Source organism: Amblyraja radiata, chromosome 4 (assembly GCF_010909765.2).
Source record: "Amblyraja radiata isolate CabotCenter1 chromosome 4, sAmbRad1.1.pri, whole genome shotgun sequence".
In the NCBI taxonomy this organism is placed as follows: Eukaryota; Metazoa; Chordata; class Chondrichthyes; order Rajiformes; family Rajidae; genus Amblyraja; species Amblyraja radiata.
This window is the reverse complement of record NC_045959.1, coordinates 121,185,233-121,203,954: the sequence shown is the minus strand read 5'-3', so window position 1 is coordinate 121,203,954 and position 18,722 is coordinate 121,185,233. Positions and strand designations below refer to the sequence as shown.

The following is an 18,722-nucleotide window of genomic DNA, read 5'->3' as shown; positions in this document are numbered from 1 at the left end:
CTCTCCTCAAAGTCCTCAACGACCTCCTCACCTCTGCTGACACTGGTTCCCTCAACATCCTCATCCTCCTCGACCTGAGCGCAGCCTTCGATACAGTGAACCATAACATCCTGCTCACCAGACTCAAAGACCTCGGCATTGAAGGCTCTGCACTCAGCTGGCTCCGTTCCTACCTTTCCAACAGATCCCACTTCATCTCTCTCCACAACCACACCTCTGCTACAGCCACAGTCACTCAAGGCGTTCCCCAAGGCTCCGTACTCGGCCCCCTCCTCTTCATCATCTACATCCTCCCCCTTGGTCAGATACTCCGCCACTTCAACCTGGACTTCCACTGTTACGTCGATGACACCCAGATCTACCTCGGCACCAAATCCCCCCACAACCCCCCCCCTCTCCCATATCAACTCCTGTTTGTCAGCTATAAAAACCTGGATGCAACATAACTTCCTCAAACTCAACAGCGATAAGACAGAATTCCTCCTCATAGGCTCCAAAGCTACACTCAGCAAAATCAATAACCCCAATCTCACCATCGACGGCACCACTGTCTCCCCATCTCCCCAGGCCCGCAACCTTGGCGTGATCTTTGATTCCACCCTCTCCCTTGAGCCTCACATCCGCCATGTCATTAAAACCTCCTTCTTTCATCTCCGCAACATCGCCAAACTCAGACCTTCTCTCACACCGCCCGCTGCTGAAAGACTCATCCATGCCTTCATCTCCTCCCGACTGGACTATTGCAACTCACTTCTCCTTGGCATCAGCTCCACCTACATCAACCGACTCCAACTGGTCCAGAACGCAGCCGCCCGACTCATCACCCACACCAAATCCTGGCATCACATCACTCCAGTCCTCAAACAACTTCACTGGTTTCCCATCTCCCACCGATCACCTACAAAATCCTGATCCTCACCTACAAAGCCCTCCACCATCTGGCCCCCCCATATCTCACTGACCTCCTCTCCCCCTACCAACCTTCACGGTCCCTCAGATCCACATCAGCCGGTCTCCTCTCCATCCACAAGTCCAACCTCCGCAGTTTTGGGGACAGAGCCTTCTCCAGGGCAGCTCCCAGGCTCTGGAACTCCCTCCCCCAACTGATCCGCAATTCCGTGTCCCTCACCATCTTCCAGTCCCGCCTCAAGACCCATCTCTTCACCTCTGCCTATCCTTAGCCCCACGTCCCCCTCCCTTTTCATCTGTGCATTAATTGCCTCATATTGTGTTTTGAATAGAATTCTGTCTTTACTTTGTGTACTAGTCATGTCTCTACTATTTATTTCATTCCCCTTACATGTTTTTCCTCTACCTGCTACATTTTTGTAAGGTGTCCTTGAGACTCTTGAAAGGCGCCCATAAATAAAATTTATTATTATTATTATTAAGAGAGGGTTCAAGGGCGCACGCGCGCACGCGCACACACACACACACACACACACACACACACACACACAGACAGACACACGCACGCACGCACACACACACACAGACACACGCACACGCACGCACACACACAGGGAGCTTTGTGACTCCACTGCACAGTGGCTGAATGGTCTGCTGCAGGTGAAGATCAACAAGCAGGAAGTTTAGTTTAGTTTAGAGATACAGCACGGAAACAGGCCCTTCGGCCCACCGAGTCTGTGCCGACCAGCGATCCCCACACACTAAAACTATCTTACACACATTGGGGACAATTTACATTTATACCAAGCCAATGAACCTACAAGCCTGCACGTCTTTGAAGTGTGGGAGGAAACCAGAGCACCCGGAGAAAACCCACACAGGTCACGTAGGGAGAACGTACAAACTCCGTACAGACAGCACCCGTAGTCAGGATGGAACCCGGGTCTCTGGGGCTGTGAGGCAGCAACTCTAGCGCTGCGCCACCGTGCTACCCTTTAGAATTGCTGGAGTAACTCAGCGGGTCAGGCAGCATCTGTGGAGAACATGGATAGGTGACGTTTCACAGAGTGCTGGAGTAACTCAGCGGGTCAGGCAGCATCTGTGGAGAACATGGATAGGTGACGTTTTGGGTTGGGGCCCTTCTTCAGTGAAACATGCTGGAAGAGGGGTGGGCAGGAGAAAGCCTGGCGAGCGATAGGTAGATACACGTGAGAGGAGTTTGGATGGCAGATGGATGAACAAAGGGAAAAGACAGATAATACTGTAATGTCCTAAATGGAGATAACAATAGAAGAGGTGACGAATATACTGTAGGTGGAAGGGGAGAAGGGCAGGGGGAGGAGAGGGATGGGTGCAGGGTACAGAGAGGGGGGTTGAGATATGTAACACTGGAACATGGAACATTTATACTGGGAACTTCCTGCATCACGTCTAGTGTCTATGCCTCATCCACTAGGCTATTGACGACAAGTTGAGCTGTAGCTCAGAGATAGATTTAGCCATCTGATTGGCTGCCAAATTCAACACATAATCACATGGGGGAGAAGGTAGACAAAAATGCTGGAGAAACTCAGCAGGTGAGGCAGCATCTATGGAGCGAAGGAAATAGGCAACGTTTCGGGCCGAAACCCTTCTTCAGACGGCTGAGTTTCTCCAGCATTTTTGTGTACCTTCGATTTTCCAGCATCTGCAGTTCCTTCTTAAACACATTGGGGAGAAAGCAGGAGAATGGGGTTGGTAGGGAGAGATAGATCAGCCATGATTGGATGGCGGAGTAGACTTGATGGGCCGAATGGCCTAATTCTGCTCCGAACACTGATGACCTTAATGTGGGCAACTGCTGACATCAGACGCGGATGTGAGCAGGGTGAGGTTTGCGTGTGTGAGGGTGTGTGTGATGAATGGTGTGAGCTGGACTACAGGCCGCGTGGGGGTGGGTGTTGGTCAATGTGGAGCGAGGTGAATCACCATCAGACTGCTCCTGCTTCTATGGAATAACAGAAATGGTTTTTACCAACTTCTGCATTTCTGTCTCTGTCCACACATTCCCGGACGATCTTCTCCCGCACGGTCTCTGCGCTGCGCTCCTTCACAGAGGGGGTGAGGCGAGTGTCCGCTGGTTCACTGATGAATGACACAGACGATCGCTTCCTCCTCAACACCTTGGTGGTGTTGGGGCTTTCACCGACTGGCTTCTGCTGCACGGCATCCACTTGGCAGGGTGGCGGGGCTGGGCAAACAGAAAAGCACACTGACTTCAACCCAATGTGTTGCCACCTTACTGTTAAAGCACACGACAAAGAGGCAGCACTTTAACCCCCACTCCACTCCCCCCCTCCTCCACCCTCCCATTCCCCTTCCCCTCCACTCCCCCCCCACCCTCCCATACCCCTTCCCTCCCCTCCCATTCCCCTTCACCTCCACTCCCCTTCCCTCCCCCTACCCTCTCATTCCCCTTCCCTACCCTCCCATTCCCCTTCACCTCCATTCCCCTTCACCTCCACTCCCCTTCCCTCCCCCTACCCTCCCATTCCCCTTCCCTCCCCCTACCCTCCCATTCCCCTTCCCTCCCATTCCCCTTCCCCTTCCCCTTCCCTCCCATTCCCCTTCCCTCCCCTCCCCTCCCATACCCCTTCCCTCCCCTCCCATACCCTTCCCCTCCCCTACCCCTTCCCTCCCCTCCCATACCCCTTCCCTCCCCTCCCATTCCCCTTCCCTCCCCCTACCCTTCCCTCCCCCTACCCTCCCATTCCCCTTCCCATTCCCCTTCCCTCCCATTCCCATTCCCCTTCCCCTCCCCTCCCATTCCCACAATGACCTTTCTGTCCTGGGCCTCCTCCATTGTCAGAGTGAGGCCCAGCACAAATTGGAGGAACAGCATCTCATATTTTGCTTGGGTAGCTTACACCCCAGCGGTATGAACATTGACTTCTCTAACTTCAAGTATCCCTTGCTTTCCCTCTCTCTCCATCTTCCCAGTTCTCCCACCAGTCTGACTGTCTCCGACTACATTCTATCTCTGTCCCGCCCACTCCCCTGACATCAGTTTGAAGAAGGGTCTCGACCCGAAACGTCACCCATTCCTCCTCTCCTGAGATGCTGCCTGTCCCGCTGAGTTACTCCAGCATTTTGTGCCTATTTCTCCTCTGCTCTAACCACGGAGAAAGACATGAAAGACTTGAAAGATGTTGTCAAGCTGGAAAGGGTTCAGAGAAGATTCACGAGGATGTTGCCAGGACTAAAGGGTGTGAGCTACAGGGAGAGGTTGAGGAGGCTGGGTCTCTATTCCATGGAGCGCAGGAGGATGAGGGGTGATCTTATAGAGGTGTATAAATCATGAGAGCAATAGATCGGGTAGATGCACAGAGTCTCCTGCCCATAGTAGGGGAATCGAGGACCAGAGGACATAGGTTCAAGGTGAAGGGGGAAAGATTTAATAGGAATCTGAGGGGTAACCTTTTCACACAAAGGGTGGTGGGTGTATGGAACGAGCTGCCAGAGGAGGTAGTTGAGGCTGGGACTATCCCAACGTTTAAGAAACAGTTAGACAGATACATGGATAGGACAGATTTGGAGGGATATGGACCAAACGCAGGCAAGTGGGACTAGTGTAGCTGGGATAGGTTCGCCGGTGTGGGCAAGTTGGGCTGAAGGGCCTGTTTCCAAGTTGTATCACTCTGTGGCTGGTGAACGAGGGACAGCTAATGTAGATGTCTTGAGGACAGCCCACATGACGCTCAAGGAGGTACTCTACATTGTAGACTATATGAAAGTAGATAAATCTCCCAGCTCTGGTCAGAAGTATCTGTGGACTGTGGGAAGCTAGAGTGGAGATTGCAGGAGCCCTGGCTGAGACATACGAGTTGTCTTTAGACACAGGTGAGGTGCCAGGTGACTGGAGGGTGACTAATGTTGTGTCTCTGTTTGCGAATGGCCTGAAGGAAAAGCTTGGGAACTACAGGCCAGTGAGCCAACATCTGTGGTAGGCAAGTTACTGGAGAGTGTTCTGGGGCTTTACATTGGCATTTGTATAGACTAGGGCTGATTAGGGATAGTGAGCCTGGTTTTGTACATGGGAGATGGTGTCGCACGGATTTCACATTGTTGAAGAGATAACCAAAACGTTTCAATTCAATTGAATTCTAAAATGTTGATGAGAGCAAGGCCATTCTTTATCCAGGGGGATTTCAGTATGGCATTTGATAAGATTCTGCATGGTAGGCTGCTCTGGAAGGTTAGATTGCATGGGATCTATCTCTCCCTCCTATCCCCATTCTTATTTCTCCTCCCCATAACCCCTGATACCCGCACTAATCAAGAATCTATCTATCTCTGCCTTAAAAATATCCATCGACTTGGCCTCCACAGCCGCCTGTGGCAAAGAATTCCACAGATTCACCGCCCTCTGACTAAAGAAATTCCACCTCATCTCCTTTCTAACATTTAGTTTAGTTTAGAGATACAGCACGGAAACAGGCCCTTCAGCCAACCGAGTCCGTGCCGACCAGCGATCCCCGCACACTAACACTATCCCACACACACTAGGGACAATTTACATTATACCAAGCCAATTAACCTACAAACCTGTACGTCTTTAGAGTGTGGGAGGAAACCGATGATCTCGGTGAAAATCCATGCAGGTCACGGGGAGAACGTGCAAACTCCATACAGACAGCACCCGTAGTCAGGATGGAACCCGGGTCTCTGGCGCTGTGAGGCAGCAACTCTACCCGCTGCACCACCATGTGGCCCTGTAGAGGTACATCCTTTAATTCTGAGGCTGTGACCTCTGGTCCTGGACTCTCCACTAGTGGAAACATCCTCTCCACATCCACTCTATCCAGGCCTTTCACTATTCTGTATGTTTCAATGAGGTCCCCCCTCATTCTGCTAAACTGCAGCGAGTACAGGCCCAGTGCCGACAAACGCTCATCATAGGTTAACCCATTCAATTTGACCAGCCATGATCACATTGAATGGCGGTGCTGGCTCGAAGGGCCGAATGGTCTACTCCTACACCTATTGTCTATTGTCTAACCTGCTCATTCCTGGCATCATTCTGGTAAATGTCCTCTGGGTGAAAGATGTCCATGATTCAGAGCTATTTGCCCAGGAATGACGTTGATGGATGTGTACTTACAGACTGGCCCAGCTGCTGGCCTTCCTTTCCTGCTCTCTGGGATGTCCACTGCTGACCTTGGCGTGTCTACAGCGGTGGCAAACGTGTGCAGCCGACTCTCTGAAGCTCCAGTCTTGGGCTCCAAGCCCCTCTCGGACCTGTGGCAACACTTCCTGTGGATGTCCTTCGTCAACATCTTGCAGCAACTGGGGAAGGTGCACCTCAATTTGTCTTGGACCATCGCTGTTGGACTTCCTTTGGGAGATGATGGATCCTCCACCATTCTTCTGTTCTTCGTTACTGGGGCCAGGGGGAAAGAAGAGGTACCGTATTAAAATGGGAGACAATAAAGCATATTAGATATCACAAATGAAGGAAACCTCTAAGTTCAAAAAACAAAGTGCCGGAGGAACTCAGGCAGCACGGTGGCGCAGTGGTAGAGTTGCTGCCTCACAGCGCCAGAGACACGGGTTCCATCCTGACTACGGGTGCTGTCTGTACGGAGTTTGCACGTTCTCCCCGTGACCTGCGTGGGTTTTCCCCGAGATCTCCAGTTTCCTCCCACACTCCAAAGATGTGCAGGTTTGTAGGTTACTTGACTTGGTGTAAATGTAAATTGTCCTCAGTGTGTGTAGGATAGTGTTAATGTGCGGGGATCTAAAACTCAGTGGGTTAAATTTCAGATTAGGGTTATTAGTGTTACATGTACCAAGGTACCGTGATAAAATTGCATGCTCTCCAAACCGGTCAGATATACCTCACACAAATACACTCAGTTCAAACTCAAGTACCATTGATAGAGCAAATGGGAAGACTCGGACTGACAGGAGGATGGGGTGGGGTGGGATCTTATAGAGGTGTGTAAGATTATGAGAGGAATAGAAAGGGTAAATAGAAACGTAGACAATAGATGCAGGAGTAGGCCATTCGGCCCTTTGAGCCAGCACCGCCATTCAATATGATCATGGCTGATCATCCACAATCAGTACCCCGTTCCTGCCTCCCCATACCCCTTGATTCCGTTAGCCTTGAGAGCCAAATCTAACTCTTTCTTGAAAACATCCACTGCCTTCTGTGGCAGAGAATCCCACAGATTCACAACTTTCTGGGCGAAAAAGTTTCTCCTCATCTCAGGCCTAAATGGCCTACCCTTTATTCTTAAACTGTGACTCCTGATTCTGGGCTCCCCCAACATCAGGAACATTTTTCCTGCATGTAGCCTGTCCAAACCCTTAAGAATTCTATATGGTTCAATAGACAATAGGTGCAGGAGTAGGCCATTCGGCCCTTCGAGCCAGCCAGTCGGAGAATCAAGAACCAGACGACATAGGTTTAAGGTGAGGGGGGAACCTGAGGGGCAACATTTTTACACAAAGGGTGGTGGTTGTACAGAACGAGCTGCCGGAGGTGCTAGTTGAGGCAGGTACTTACACAACGTTTAAGAAACATTTGGACAGGTGCATGAATAGGATAGGTTTAGAGGGATATGGGCCAAACGCAGGCAGGTGGGACTAGTGTAGATGGGGCATGTTGGCCGGGATGGACAGGCCTGTTTCCACACTGTGTGACTCCATAACTCTGAATGCAGAATATAGTTCTCAGCATTGTAGCGCATCAGTTCCACAGACCAAGTCCAATGTCCGCAATGGGGTAGAGGTGAATCGGGCAGTACCCTAGCTTATGGAAGGACTGTTCAGATGCCTGATAACAGAGGGTCCATACTCATAAATGTATCACATGTACTTTGTACAATATGAAATGTGGTTGTATGTATTTACAATGATAATAAAGTGTATTATTATTATTATTATTATTGTGAATGAAAGGCAGTGATTGCTATTTCTTCCATTTTTTGGCACAAATTCAGCCCTTGTTAATGTTGAACTTCATTGTGAAAACGATCTCACCTATTATTTCCTCATATTTCACTTGGGCCGCGAGAATATTGATTTCTCTAACTCTTGCATCCCCTCTCCCAGTCCCTCCCCCACCCAAATCATTGTACTCGTTTCAAAGTTGTCTTATTGAAACATTGTCTGTAACTGGTTTTCACCGAGCCCACAGCGAACAATGGCCAGATTCCTTCATCATCGTTACTCTTTGCATATCTTTCATTCATTTCTACTGTGTCTCTACATCACTGTTTCTATCGCTCGTTTCCCTTTCCCATGAATCTCAGTCTGAAGAATGGCCTCGACCCGAAACGTCACCTATCCATGTTCTCCACAGAAGCTAAATCTAACTCTCTCTTGAAAACATCCAGTGAATTGGCCTCCACAGAGTTCTGTGGCAGAGAATTCCACAGACTCTCAGCTCACTGGGTGGAAAAGTTTTTCCTCATCTCAGTCCTAAATGGCTTACTCCTTATTCTTAAACTGTGACCCCGGTTCTGGACTCCCCCAACATTGGGAACATTTTTCCTGCATCTACCCTGTCCAATCCCTTAATAATTGTATATGTTTCTAGAAGATAACCTCTCAGCCTTCTAAATTGCCATGAATACAAGCCCAGTTGTACTGGAGGACAGAGGATCTAAGGGGGTAGAGGAACTGAAAGAAATTTTCATTAGGCGAGAAATAGTATTGGGTAGGCTAATGGGACTGAAGGATGATAAATCCCCTGGGCCTGATGGTCTGCATCCCAGGGTCCTCAGGGAGGTGGCTCTAGAAATAGTGGACGCATTGGTGATCATTTTCCAATGTTCAATAGATTCAGAATCAGTTCCTGTGGATTGGAGGATAGCTAATGTTATCCAACTTTTCAAGAAAGGGGCGAGAGAGAAAACGGGGAATTACAGACCAGTTAGCCTGACTTTGGTGGTGGGAAAGGTGCTGGAGTCAATTATTAAAGAGGTAATAATGGGCCATTTGGATAGCAGTAAAAGGATTAGTCCATCAACATGGATTTATGAAAGGGAAATCATGCTTGACTAATCTTCTGGAATTTTTTGAGGATGTGACAAGTAAAATGGATGAAGGGGTGCCAGTGGATGTAGTGTATCTAGACTTTCAGAAAGCCTTTGATAAGGTCCCGCACGGGAGACTGGTGACTAAAATTAGAGCACATGGTATTGGGGGTTGGGTGTTGACATGGATAGAAAATTGGTTGGCAGACCGGAAGCAAAGAGTAGGAGTGAACGGGTCCTTTTCAGAATGGCAGGCAGTGGCGAGTGGAGTGCCGCAAGGTTCGGTGTTGGGGCCGCAACTGTTTACCATATATATTAATGATTTGGAAGAGGGAATTAGGAGCAACACTAGCAAGTTTACGGATGACACAAAGCTGGGTGGCAGTGTGAACTGTGAAGAGGATGTTAGGAGGTTGCAGGGTGACCTGGACAGGTTGAGTGAGTGGGCAGATGCGTGGCAGATGCAGTATAATATAGATAAATGTGAGGTTATCCACTTTGGCGGCAAAAACAAGGGGGCAGATTATTATCTCAATGGGGTTAGGTTAGGTAAGGGGGAGGTGCAGCGAGACCTGGGTGTCCTTGTACACCGGTCACTGAAAGTTGGCGTGCAGGTACAGCAGGCAGTGAAGAAAGCTAATGGAATGTTGGCCTTCATAACAAGAGGATTTCGGTATAGGAGTAAAGAGGTTCTTCTGCAGTTGTACAGGGCTCTGGTGAGACCACATCTGGAGTATTGTGTACAGTTTTGGTCTCCTAATTTGAGGAAGGACATTCTTGTGATTGAGGCTGTGCAGCGTAGGTTCACGAGATTGATCCCTGGGATGGCGGGACTGTCATATGAGGAAAGATTGAAAAGACTAGGCTTGTATTCACTGGAGTTTAGAAGGATGAGGGGGATCTTATAGAAACATATAAAATTATAAAAGGACTGGATAAGCTAGATGCAGGAAAAATGTTCCCAATGTTGGGCGAGTCCAGAACCAAGGGCCACAGTCTTAGAATAAAGGGGAGGTCATTTAAGACTGAGGTGAGAAAAAACTTTTTCACTCAGAGAGTTGTGAATTTGTGGAATTCCCTGCCACAGAGGGCAGTGGAGGCCAAGTCACTGGATGGATTTAAGAGAGAGTTAGATAGAGCTCTAGGAGCCAGTGGAGTCAAGGGATATGGGGAGAAGGCAGGCACAGGTTATTGATTGGGGACGATCAGCCATGATCACAATGAATGGCGGTGCTGGCTCAAAGGGCCGAATGGCTTCCATCTGCACCTATTTTCTATGTTTCTAGTTGACATGTTCTTTCACCGTAGCGTAACCGACCTGCTGAGTAACCGCTGGCCGTGCGAGTCACGGCTTTGGGACGAGGTTTGGTGGCCGCTTGGTTCTCGGCAAGGTGCGGAGCTGGGATCCGGAGCCGGGAATTCTGAGAGAGGTCGAGAGGCATCAGGTCGCTGATCCCAAGGACACCGGGCTGTCGGGGTGGAAGCCAGCTAAGGACCGACCCTGCAACAAAACACAAGCAGCACCAGTAAATCTTTAGTTCAGTGTTGTTCAGAGATACAGCGCGGAAACAGGCCCGTCTGCCCACCGAGTCCGCGCCGACCAGCCATCCCCGCACACTAACACTATCCTACACACACTAGGGACAATTTACACTTATACCAAGCCAATTAACCTACAAACCTGCACGTCTTTGGTGTGTGGGAGGAGACATAGAAACATAGGCAATAGGTGCAGGAGTAGGCCATTCGGCCCTTCGAGCCAGTACCGCCATTCAATGTGGTCATGGCTGATCATCCCCAATCAGTACCCCGTTCCTGCTTTCTTCCCATATCCCTTGATTCCGTTAGCCCCAAGAGCTAAATCTAATTCTCTCTTGAAAACATCTAGGAAACCACAGATCTCGGAGAAAACTCATGCAGGTTACGGGGAGAACGTGCAAACTCCGTACAGACAGCACCCGTAGGCAGAATGGAACCTGGGTCTCTGGTGCTGTGAGGCAGCAGCTCTACCCGCTGCACCAACGTGCCGTGTCAGAGTTCCACCCGGTGAATATCCACTCCGACCCCTGCTTGCCTAGTGTGTAGGATAGTGCTAGTGTGCGGGAATATCGCTGGTCGGTGTGGACTCGGTGGGCCGACGTGTCTGTTTCCACGCTGTATCTCTACCGTCTGAAGTCTGCCTCACAGTTCACAGCCCCAACAATCATGGTGTCATCTGCAAAAGATCCACTTTTACAAAGGACGCGGATGGGTACAGCACATGATCAGGCCCTTCGGCCCACAATGTTCGTGCAAAGCCAAATTAAAGTGACCTCTTCTCTCTGCACGTGATCCACATCCCTCCCGTGTCGATCATACAGCCTCTTCAATGTCCCCACCGCATCTCTCCACCCCCAGCGAATTCCAGGCACCCACCACACCTGCCCACACATCTCATTGAATCACAGTACGCACACAGGCCCTTCAGCCCACTGCTTCCATGTTGACCATCTAAGCTAGTCCTATGCGCTCACATTTAGCCCATATCCATCTTAAACCTGTCCTATCCATGTACCTGTCCAAATGCCTATTAAATGTTGTTATAGTCCCAGCCTCAACGACCTCCTCTGGCAGCTTGTTCCATACACCCACTGTGTGAAAAAGTGACCCCGCAGATTCCTATTTATTCTTTCCCCTCTCACCTTAAACCTATGTCCTCTGGTTCTTGATTCCACTAAACTTTACCCCTCTCACCTTAAAGCTCAGTCTACTAGTCCTTGACATTTCCACCTTGGCAAAGGGGATATCAGTTCAGTTTCTTCATCAGCCATGATCATATTTCTGTCCTGGGCCTCCTCCATGGCCAGAGTGAGTCCCACCACAAATTGGAGGAGCAGCACCTCATATTTTGCTTGTGTAGTTTACACCCCAACGGTATGAACATTGAATTCTCAAATTTCGTGGAGTCCTTGCTTTCTCCCTCTTTCCCCTGCGCTTCTCAGCTCTCCCTCAGCCCACTGTCTCCGCCTCTTCCTTTCTTCTTCCCGCCCCCCCCCCCCCCCCACAACCCCACATCAGTCTGAAGAAGGGTCTCGACCCGAAATGTCACCTATTTCCTTCGCTTCATAGATGCTGCCTCACCCGCTGAGTTTCTCCAGCATTTTTATCTACTATCAGTTCAGTTTAGTTTATTGTCACGTGTACCTCGGTACAGTGAAAAGCTTTTGTTGTATGCTATCCAGTCAGCAGAAAGATAATACGTGATTACAATCGAGCCATTTACAGTGTACGATACATGATAAGGGAATAACGTTTAGTGCAAGGTAAAGCCAGTAAAAAGCCTATTTACAAGAGAGTTAGATTTAGCTCTTGGGGCTAAAGGAATCAAGGGATATGGGGAGAAGGCAGGAACGGGGTACTGATTGTGGATGATCAGCCATGATCACATTGAATGGTGGTGCTGGCTAGAAGGGCTGAATGGCTGACTCCTGCACCTATTGTCTATGTATCATAGTTAAAGTAAGATATGTTGCTGCATGAGTAGAGATTTAAGAGTGAGGAGGGATTGTAATGTGTGACTGTAGTTGTTCTCCTGTGGCCGGCACGTAGACAGTCACCCGGGTTAGGCACCAACCCAATCTATGCCTCCGATATTTGATTTACCTGTCAGATCTCCACACAACCTACCAACCTACCAGAGAAAGCAATCCCAGTTTATCCAATATCTCCTTACAGCCACTACCCCAATCCAAGATTGCAAGAGTAATTATTGAAATTAAACCATTAAATCAAATTATAATAAGGACCGACACACAACATACATCCACCCACAATATTCAGCCTACATTGTCAAGGTGACAAGATAAAGAGTAACTCAGCGGGTCAGGCAGCATCTGTGGAGAACATGGATAGGTGACGTTTCACAGAGTGCTGGAGTAACTCAGCGGGTCAGGCAGCATCTGTGGAGAACATGGACAGGTGACGTTTCACAGAGTGCTGGAGTAACTCAGCGGGTCAGGCAGCATCTGTGGAGAACATGGATAGGTGACGTTTCACAGAGTGCTGGAGTAACTCAGCGGGTCAGGCAGCATCTGTGGAGAACATGGATAGGTGACGTTTCACAGAGTGCTGGAGTAACTCAGCGGGTCAGGCAGCATCTGTGGAGAACATGGATAGGTGACGTTTCACAGAGTGCTAGAGTAACTCAGCGGGTCAGGCAGCATCTGTGGAGAACATGGATAAGTGATGTTTTGTGTTCAGGCCCTTTAGACTTTAGAGATACGGCGTGGAAACAGGCCCTTTGGCCCACCGAGTCTGTGCTGACCAGCCATCACCTGTTCACTAGTTCTATCATGCACATATGGGGACAACTATTCGGAAGCCAATTAACCTACAAACCTGAACGTCTTTGGAGTGTGGGAGGAAACCGGAGCACCCGGAGAAAACCCACGCAGTCACGGGGAGAACGTACAAACTCCGTACAGACAGCATCCGTAGTCAAGATGGAACCCGGGTCTCTGGCGCTGTGAGGCAGCAACTCTACCGCGCTTTAAATCAGCCAGAAACATTCAGGTTTGGTTTGTGAACAAATATTATTTCATTCCTTGTGGGTTTTAAGTCTCCAGCTCCAGCTTGACCAGGGAGCAGCATCGCTGGCCAATCCTACTGGCATTGACATTAGGCAGATAGCATTAAAACACTCCCTTATACCTCATTGGACACCCTTGGACTATCTCTAATCAGACTTTACTGGCTGTACCTTGCACTAAACATTATTCCCTTATCATGTATCTGTACACTGTGGATGTCTCGATTGTAATCATGTGTTATCTTCCCGCTGTGCGGATAGCACGCCACAAAAGAGCTTTTCACTGTACCTCGGTACACGTGACAATAAACTAAACACATACATGGCCACCAAGATGCCCTATCCAAGCTTGTCACGCCTACTCAAGGTTACACCTATAGCTTTCTATACCTTTCCTATCCATACTTCGCTGAATGTAGCACTTAGCAAAGCCAGGTGTACAAGTGTATCTTTTAGAAGTTCACAAGTTATAGTAGAATTAGGCCATTCGGCCCACTCTTGATATTAATGTTTTCCAGAACAAGGGGTCACAGTTTAAGGATAAGGGAGAAGTCTTTTAGGATCGAGATGAGAAAATCATTTTTTACACAGAGAGCGGTGAATCTGTGGAATTCTCTTCCACAAAAGGTAGTTGAGGCCAGTTCATTTGCTATAATTAAGAAGGAGTTAGATGTGGCCCTTGTGGCTAAAGGGATCAGGGGGTATGGAGAGAAGGCAGGGATGGGATACCGAGTTGGATGATCAGCCATGATCATATCGAATGGCGGTGCAGGCTCGAAGGGCCGAATGGCCTACTCCTGCACCTATTTTCTATGTTTCTATGAGTCTGCTCCGCCATTAAATCATGGCTGATCTATCTATCTCTCCCTCCTAATCCCATTTTCCTGCCTTCTCCCCATAACCCTTGACACCCGTTCTAATCAAGAATTTGTCCATCTCTGCCTTAAAGATATCCACTGACTTGGCCTCCACAGCCATCTGTGGCAACGAGTTCCACAGATTAACTACCCTCTGACTAAAGAAGTTGCTCCTGACCTCCTTTCTAAAAGAGCGCCCTTTAACTGAGTGAAATTACAGACAGGATGATCGCGTTACATCTCGACCAGCTAACAGTTACAAGGTGCCCGGATTTTATTCCCTTTTAACAAACGTCAGATTGTTGTTCATTGCGGTGAATTGCAGCATTTTGACATTTTGTCTTAACTAAAGGAGGCAAACTAATAAATCTGTGACAAAGTCATCTTTTCCACGGATAATAAATTATTTTTCAATGCAGCAATTGTGAGGAATGAAGAATTTGATGGCAAAAATAAATGGATCAAAAAGCAAACTCACTGGCCAGAAACATCTTGAAATAATTTGAGGCCATGAAAAGTGATGTTTAAAAGCAGGTTCTGCTCGGCTCAGAAAGGACTAGTAACTTTACCCTCGTCTAATGAATACAAAAATCTTTAAATCTGCAATGACAAAATTATTTTAAAACCTCCTGTAGCCTTGACAGTAACCAAGAAATTCCAATCCATTGGCTAGGTCATAAGGGATAGCAGAAGAATTAGGCCATTCGGCCCATCAAGTCTACTCCGCCATTCAATCATGGCTAATCTATCTCTCCCTCCTAACCCCATTCTCCTGCCATCTCCCCATAACCCCTGACACCCGTACTAATCAATAATCTTTCTATCTCTGCCTTAGAAATATCCACTGACTTGGCCTCCACAGCCGTCTGTGGCAAAGAATTCCACAGATTCACCACCTAAAGAAATTTCTCCTCATCTCCTTCCTAAAGGAACGTCCTTTAATTCTGAGGCTGTGCCTTCTGGTCCTAGACTTTCCCACTAGTGGAAACATCCTCTCCACATCCACTCTATCCAAGCCTTTCACTATGCAGTAAGTTTCAATGAGGTCCCCCCTCATTCATTAAAGAATAGTTAATGCAGGTAGACCTTTGTGGTTTTCTTCCTAAAGAAAGTAGTGAAAGAAAGCACTGAATAGCCGCAAGGCAGTTGAAACACCGGAGGACTTGGATCACAAGTCAAAGTAAATGAGGGAAGAATCAGAAAACCCACGCAGGTCACGGGGAGAACGTACAAACTCCGTACAGACAGCACCCGTAGTCAGGATCAAACCCGGGTCTCTGGCGCTGTGAGGCAGCAACTCTACCCGCTGCACCACCGTGCCGCTCAGTCACTGTATCAATTATGAACAGTGTTACGTCATGCTCACTCGTTCGTCCAGAGCATGTGTCCAGAGTGCAAGAGGAGTGCAGGCTGGTGCTCGAACCACGGGCCAGGTAACTGAGAATAAAAACCATGCAGTGCTGGAGTAACTCAGCAGGTCAGGCAGCATCTGTGGAGAACATGGATAGGTGACGTTTCACAGAGTGCTGGAGTAACTCAGTGGGTCAGGCAGCATCTGTGGAGAACATGGATAGGTGACGTTTCACAGAGTGCTGGAGTAACTCAGCGGGTCAGGGAGCATCTGTGGAGAACATGGATAGGTGATGTTTCACAGAGTGCTGGAGTAACTCAGCGGGTCAGGCAGCATCTGTGGAGAACATGGATAGGTGACGTTTCACAGAGTGCTGGAGTAACTCAGCGGGTCAGGGAGCATCTGTGGAGAACATGGATAGGTGACGTTTCACACAGTGCTGGAGTAACTCAGCGGGTCAGGCAGCATCTGTGGAGAACATGGATAGGTGACGTTTCACAGAGTGCTGGAGTAACTCAGCGGGTCAGGCAGCATCTGTGGAGAACATGGATAGGTGACGTTTCACAGAGTGAGTGGTGAATCTCTGGAACTCCCTGCCACAGAGGGTAGTCGAGGCCAGTTCATTGGCTATATTTAAGAGGGAGTTAGATGTGGCCCTTGTGGCTAAGGGGATCAGACGGTATGGAGAGAAGGCAGGTACGGGATACTGAGTTGGATGATCAGCCATGATCATATTGAATGGCGGTGCAGGCTCGAAGGGCCGAATGGCCTACTCCTGCACCTAATTTCTATGTTTCTATGTTTCTATGAGATACATCATGGAAACAGGCCCTTCGGTTCGCCGATTCCGTGCTGACCAGCGATCACCTGTTCACTAGTTCTATCATGCACACTCGGGACAACTTTTCAGAGCCAATTAACGTACAAACCCTCACGTCTTTGGAGTGTGGGAGGAAACCGGAGCACCCGGAGAAAACCCACACAGGTCACGGGGAGAACGTACAAACAAGGCAGATGAAACACTGGAGGATTTGGATCACAAGTCAAAGTAAATGAGGGAAGAATCAGAAAATCCACGCAGGTCACGGGGAGAACATACAAACTCCGTACAGACAGCACCCGTAGTCACGATGGAACCCGGGTCTCTGACGCTGTGAGGCAGCAACTCTACCCGCTGCACCACCATGTCGCCCCAGCATGGAGAAATAGGAGAAGCATTAGAATTGTCCCTAGTGTGTGTAGGATAGTGTTAGTGTACGGAGTGATCGCTGGTCAGTGGTCCAAAGGGCCCGTTTCCACACTGTATCTCTAAACTAAACTAAGCCCAGGCCAGCCATTCTCATCCATCTCCCACTCCATAGTCACTCTGCTTCTTTCCCTTGCTCCATGCACTCATCTCCCAGATGGACGTGATGCGGAATGCAGCTGCTTTTGATAAGTTGAGATTTAAGAGCTGTTCTATTTCCTCCTCCCTCCAAATTTCCCAGGCCGAGATTTCCCGCTCCCTAGGAACTTAGTGGGATCATTAAAAACATGCCAGCTTACTGGAATGTTACTGTAGGTTCGTAACCTAATAACATTGTGGAAACATTTCATGTCCTTGTGTGACGCCCGCCTTCATTTCCTCTAGTCTAGTAGACGCACGTTCACACACGTAACCATGAAAGGCCTGGATAGAGTGGATGTGGAGAGGATGTTTCCACTAGTGGGAGAGTCTAAAACCCCTCAGAGGGCACAGACTCAGAATTAAAGGACGTTCTTTTATGAAGGAGATGAGGAGGAATTTCTTTAGTCAGAGGGTGGTGAATCTGTGGAACTCTTTGCCACAGGCGGCTGTGGAGGCCACAAGTCAGTGGATATTTTTAAGGCAGAGATAGATAGATTCTTGATTAGTACGGGTGTCAGCGGTTATGGGGAGAAGGCAGGAGAATGGGGTTACGAGGGTAGAGATAGATCAGCCATGAATGAACGGAAGGGTAGACTTGATGGGCCGAATGGCCTAATTCTGCACCTATCACATGAATATTGGGCAAGCAATCATTCGCTCAATGTAACGGCAGTTTCACCGTCAACATACGGCCTTGGTGTTGGGTGTGAAAACCGCATAGATTCATACAGCATGGAAACTGGTCCTTCGGCCCAACCTGAATATCTAAACTAGTCCCACCTGCCTGCATTTGGCCCAGATCCCTCAAAACATGTCCTATCCATGTAACCATACAAAGGTTCTTTAAATACTGTAGCTGCCTCAACTGCCTCCTTTGGTAGCTCGTTCCATATTCCCACCACCCTTTGAGTAAAAAGTTGCCCCTCAGGTTCCTATTAAATCTTTCGCCTCTCACCTTAAACCTATGTCCTCTGGTTCTCGATTCCCCTACTCTGGGTAAAAGACACACAGACCTGCAGAGAAACAGCCTCGCTAATCACCCAATCTATTCATTACATGATCCTATACACCTCTATAGGATCATAGAAAAAAAGGTGAAGTAGGCCATTCGGCCCTTTGAGTCAGCACCGCCATTCAATATGATCATAGCTGATCATCTAAAATCAGTACCCCGGTCCTGCTTTTTTCCCATGTCCCTTGATCCCTGTAACCCTAAGAGCTAAATCTGACTCTTGAAAACCTCTCAGTTTTCACCCCTCACCTGTCTCCTGCGCTCCAAGGAATAGAGTCCTGGCCTGCTCAACCTCTCTCTCCCTGTAGCTCAGCTCCTCGAGTTCTGGCAACACCCTCGTTAATCTTCTCTGCACCCTTTCCAGCGTGCACGTTACTCTATACAATGCCCGAAGGCAAAGGAACATTCCGCTTCTTTACTCCACAAATTCATGCAACACAAAAAAATGTAAACTATAACAGGGTAAGGAGTTGGGTATCTCTTCATCACAACAGAGTCAATGCAAGGGATATGAAGCGATTTATCACCAGGAATTATAGCTTTCAGGAATGGAAAATATAGATATGGAATAATTGCCAGTCGCATGAACTTATTTGTATTTACCCATAAACTGCC

General features: G+C 48.6%; 1 protein-coding gene across 1 annotated transcript in view; it reads right to left on the bottom strand.

Moving 5' to 3' along the window:
• phf20l1 (PHD finger protein 20 like 1) overlaps positions 1 to 18,722 on the bottom strand; it is a gene marked incomplete at its 3' end in the record, with an annotated part of 88,905 nt that overhangs the window by 14,408 nt on the left and 55,775 nt on the right. Inside the window, exons 11-13 of the mRNA XM_033020367.1 lie at positions 10,252 to 10,434; positions 6,050 to 6,328; positions 2,924 to 3,139 (exon numbers count right to left, since the gene is read on the bottom strand). Coding sequence (XP_032876258.1) covers positions 2,924 to 3,139; positions 6,050 to 6,328; positions 10,252 to 10,434 — 678 coding nt within the window. The remainder of the gene's footprint in view (positions 1 to 2,923; positions 3,140 to 6,049; positions 6,329 to 10,251; positions 10,435 to 18,722) is intronic.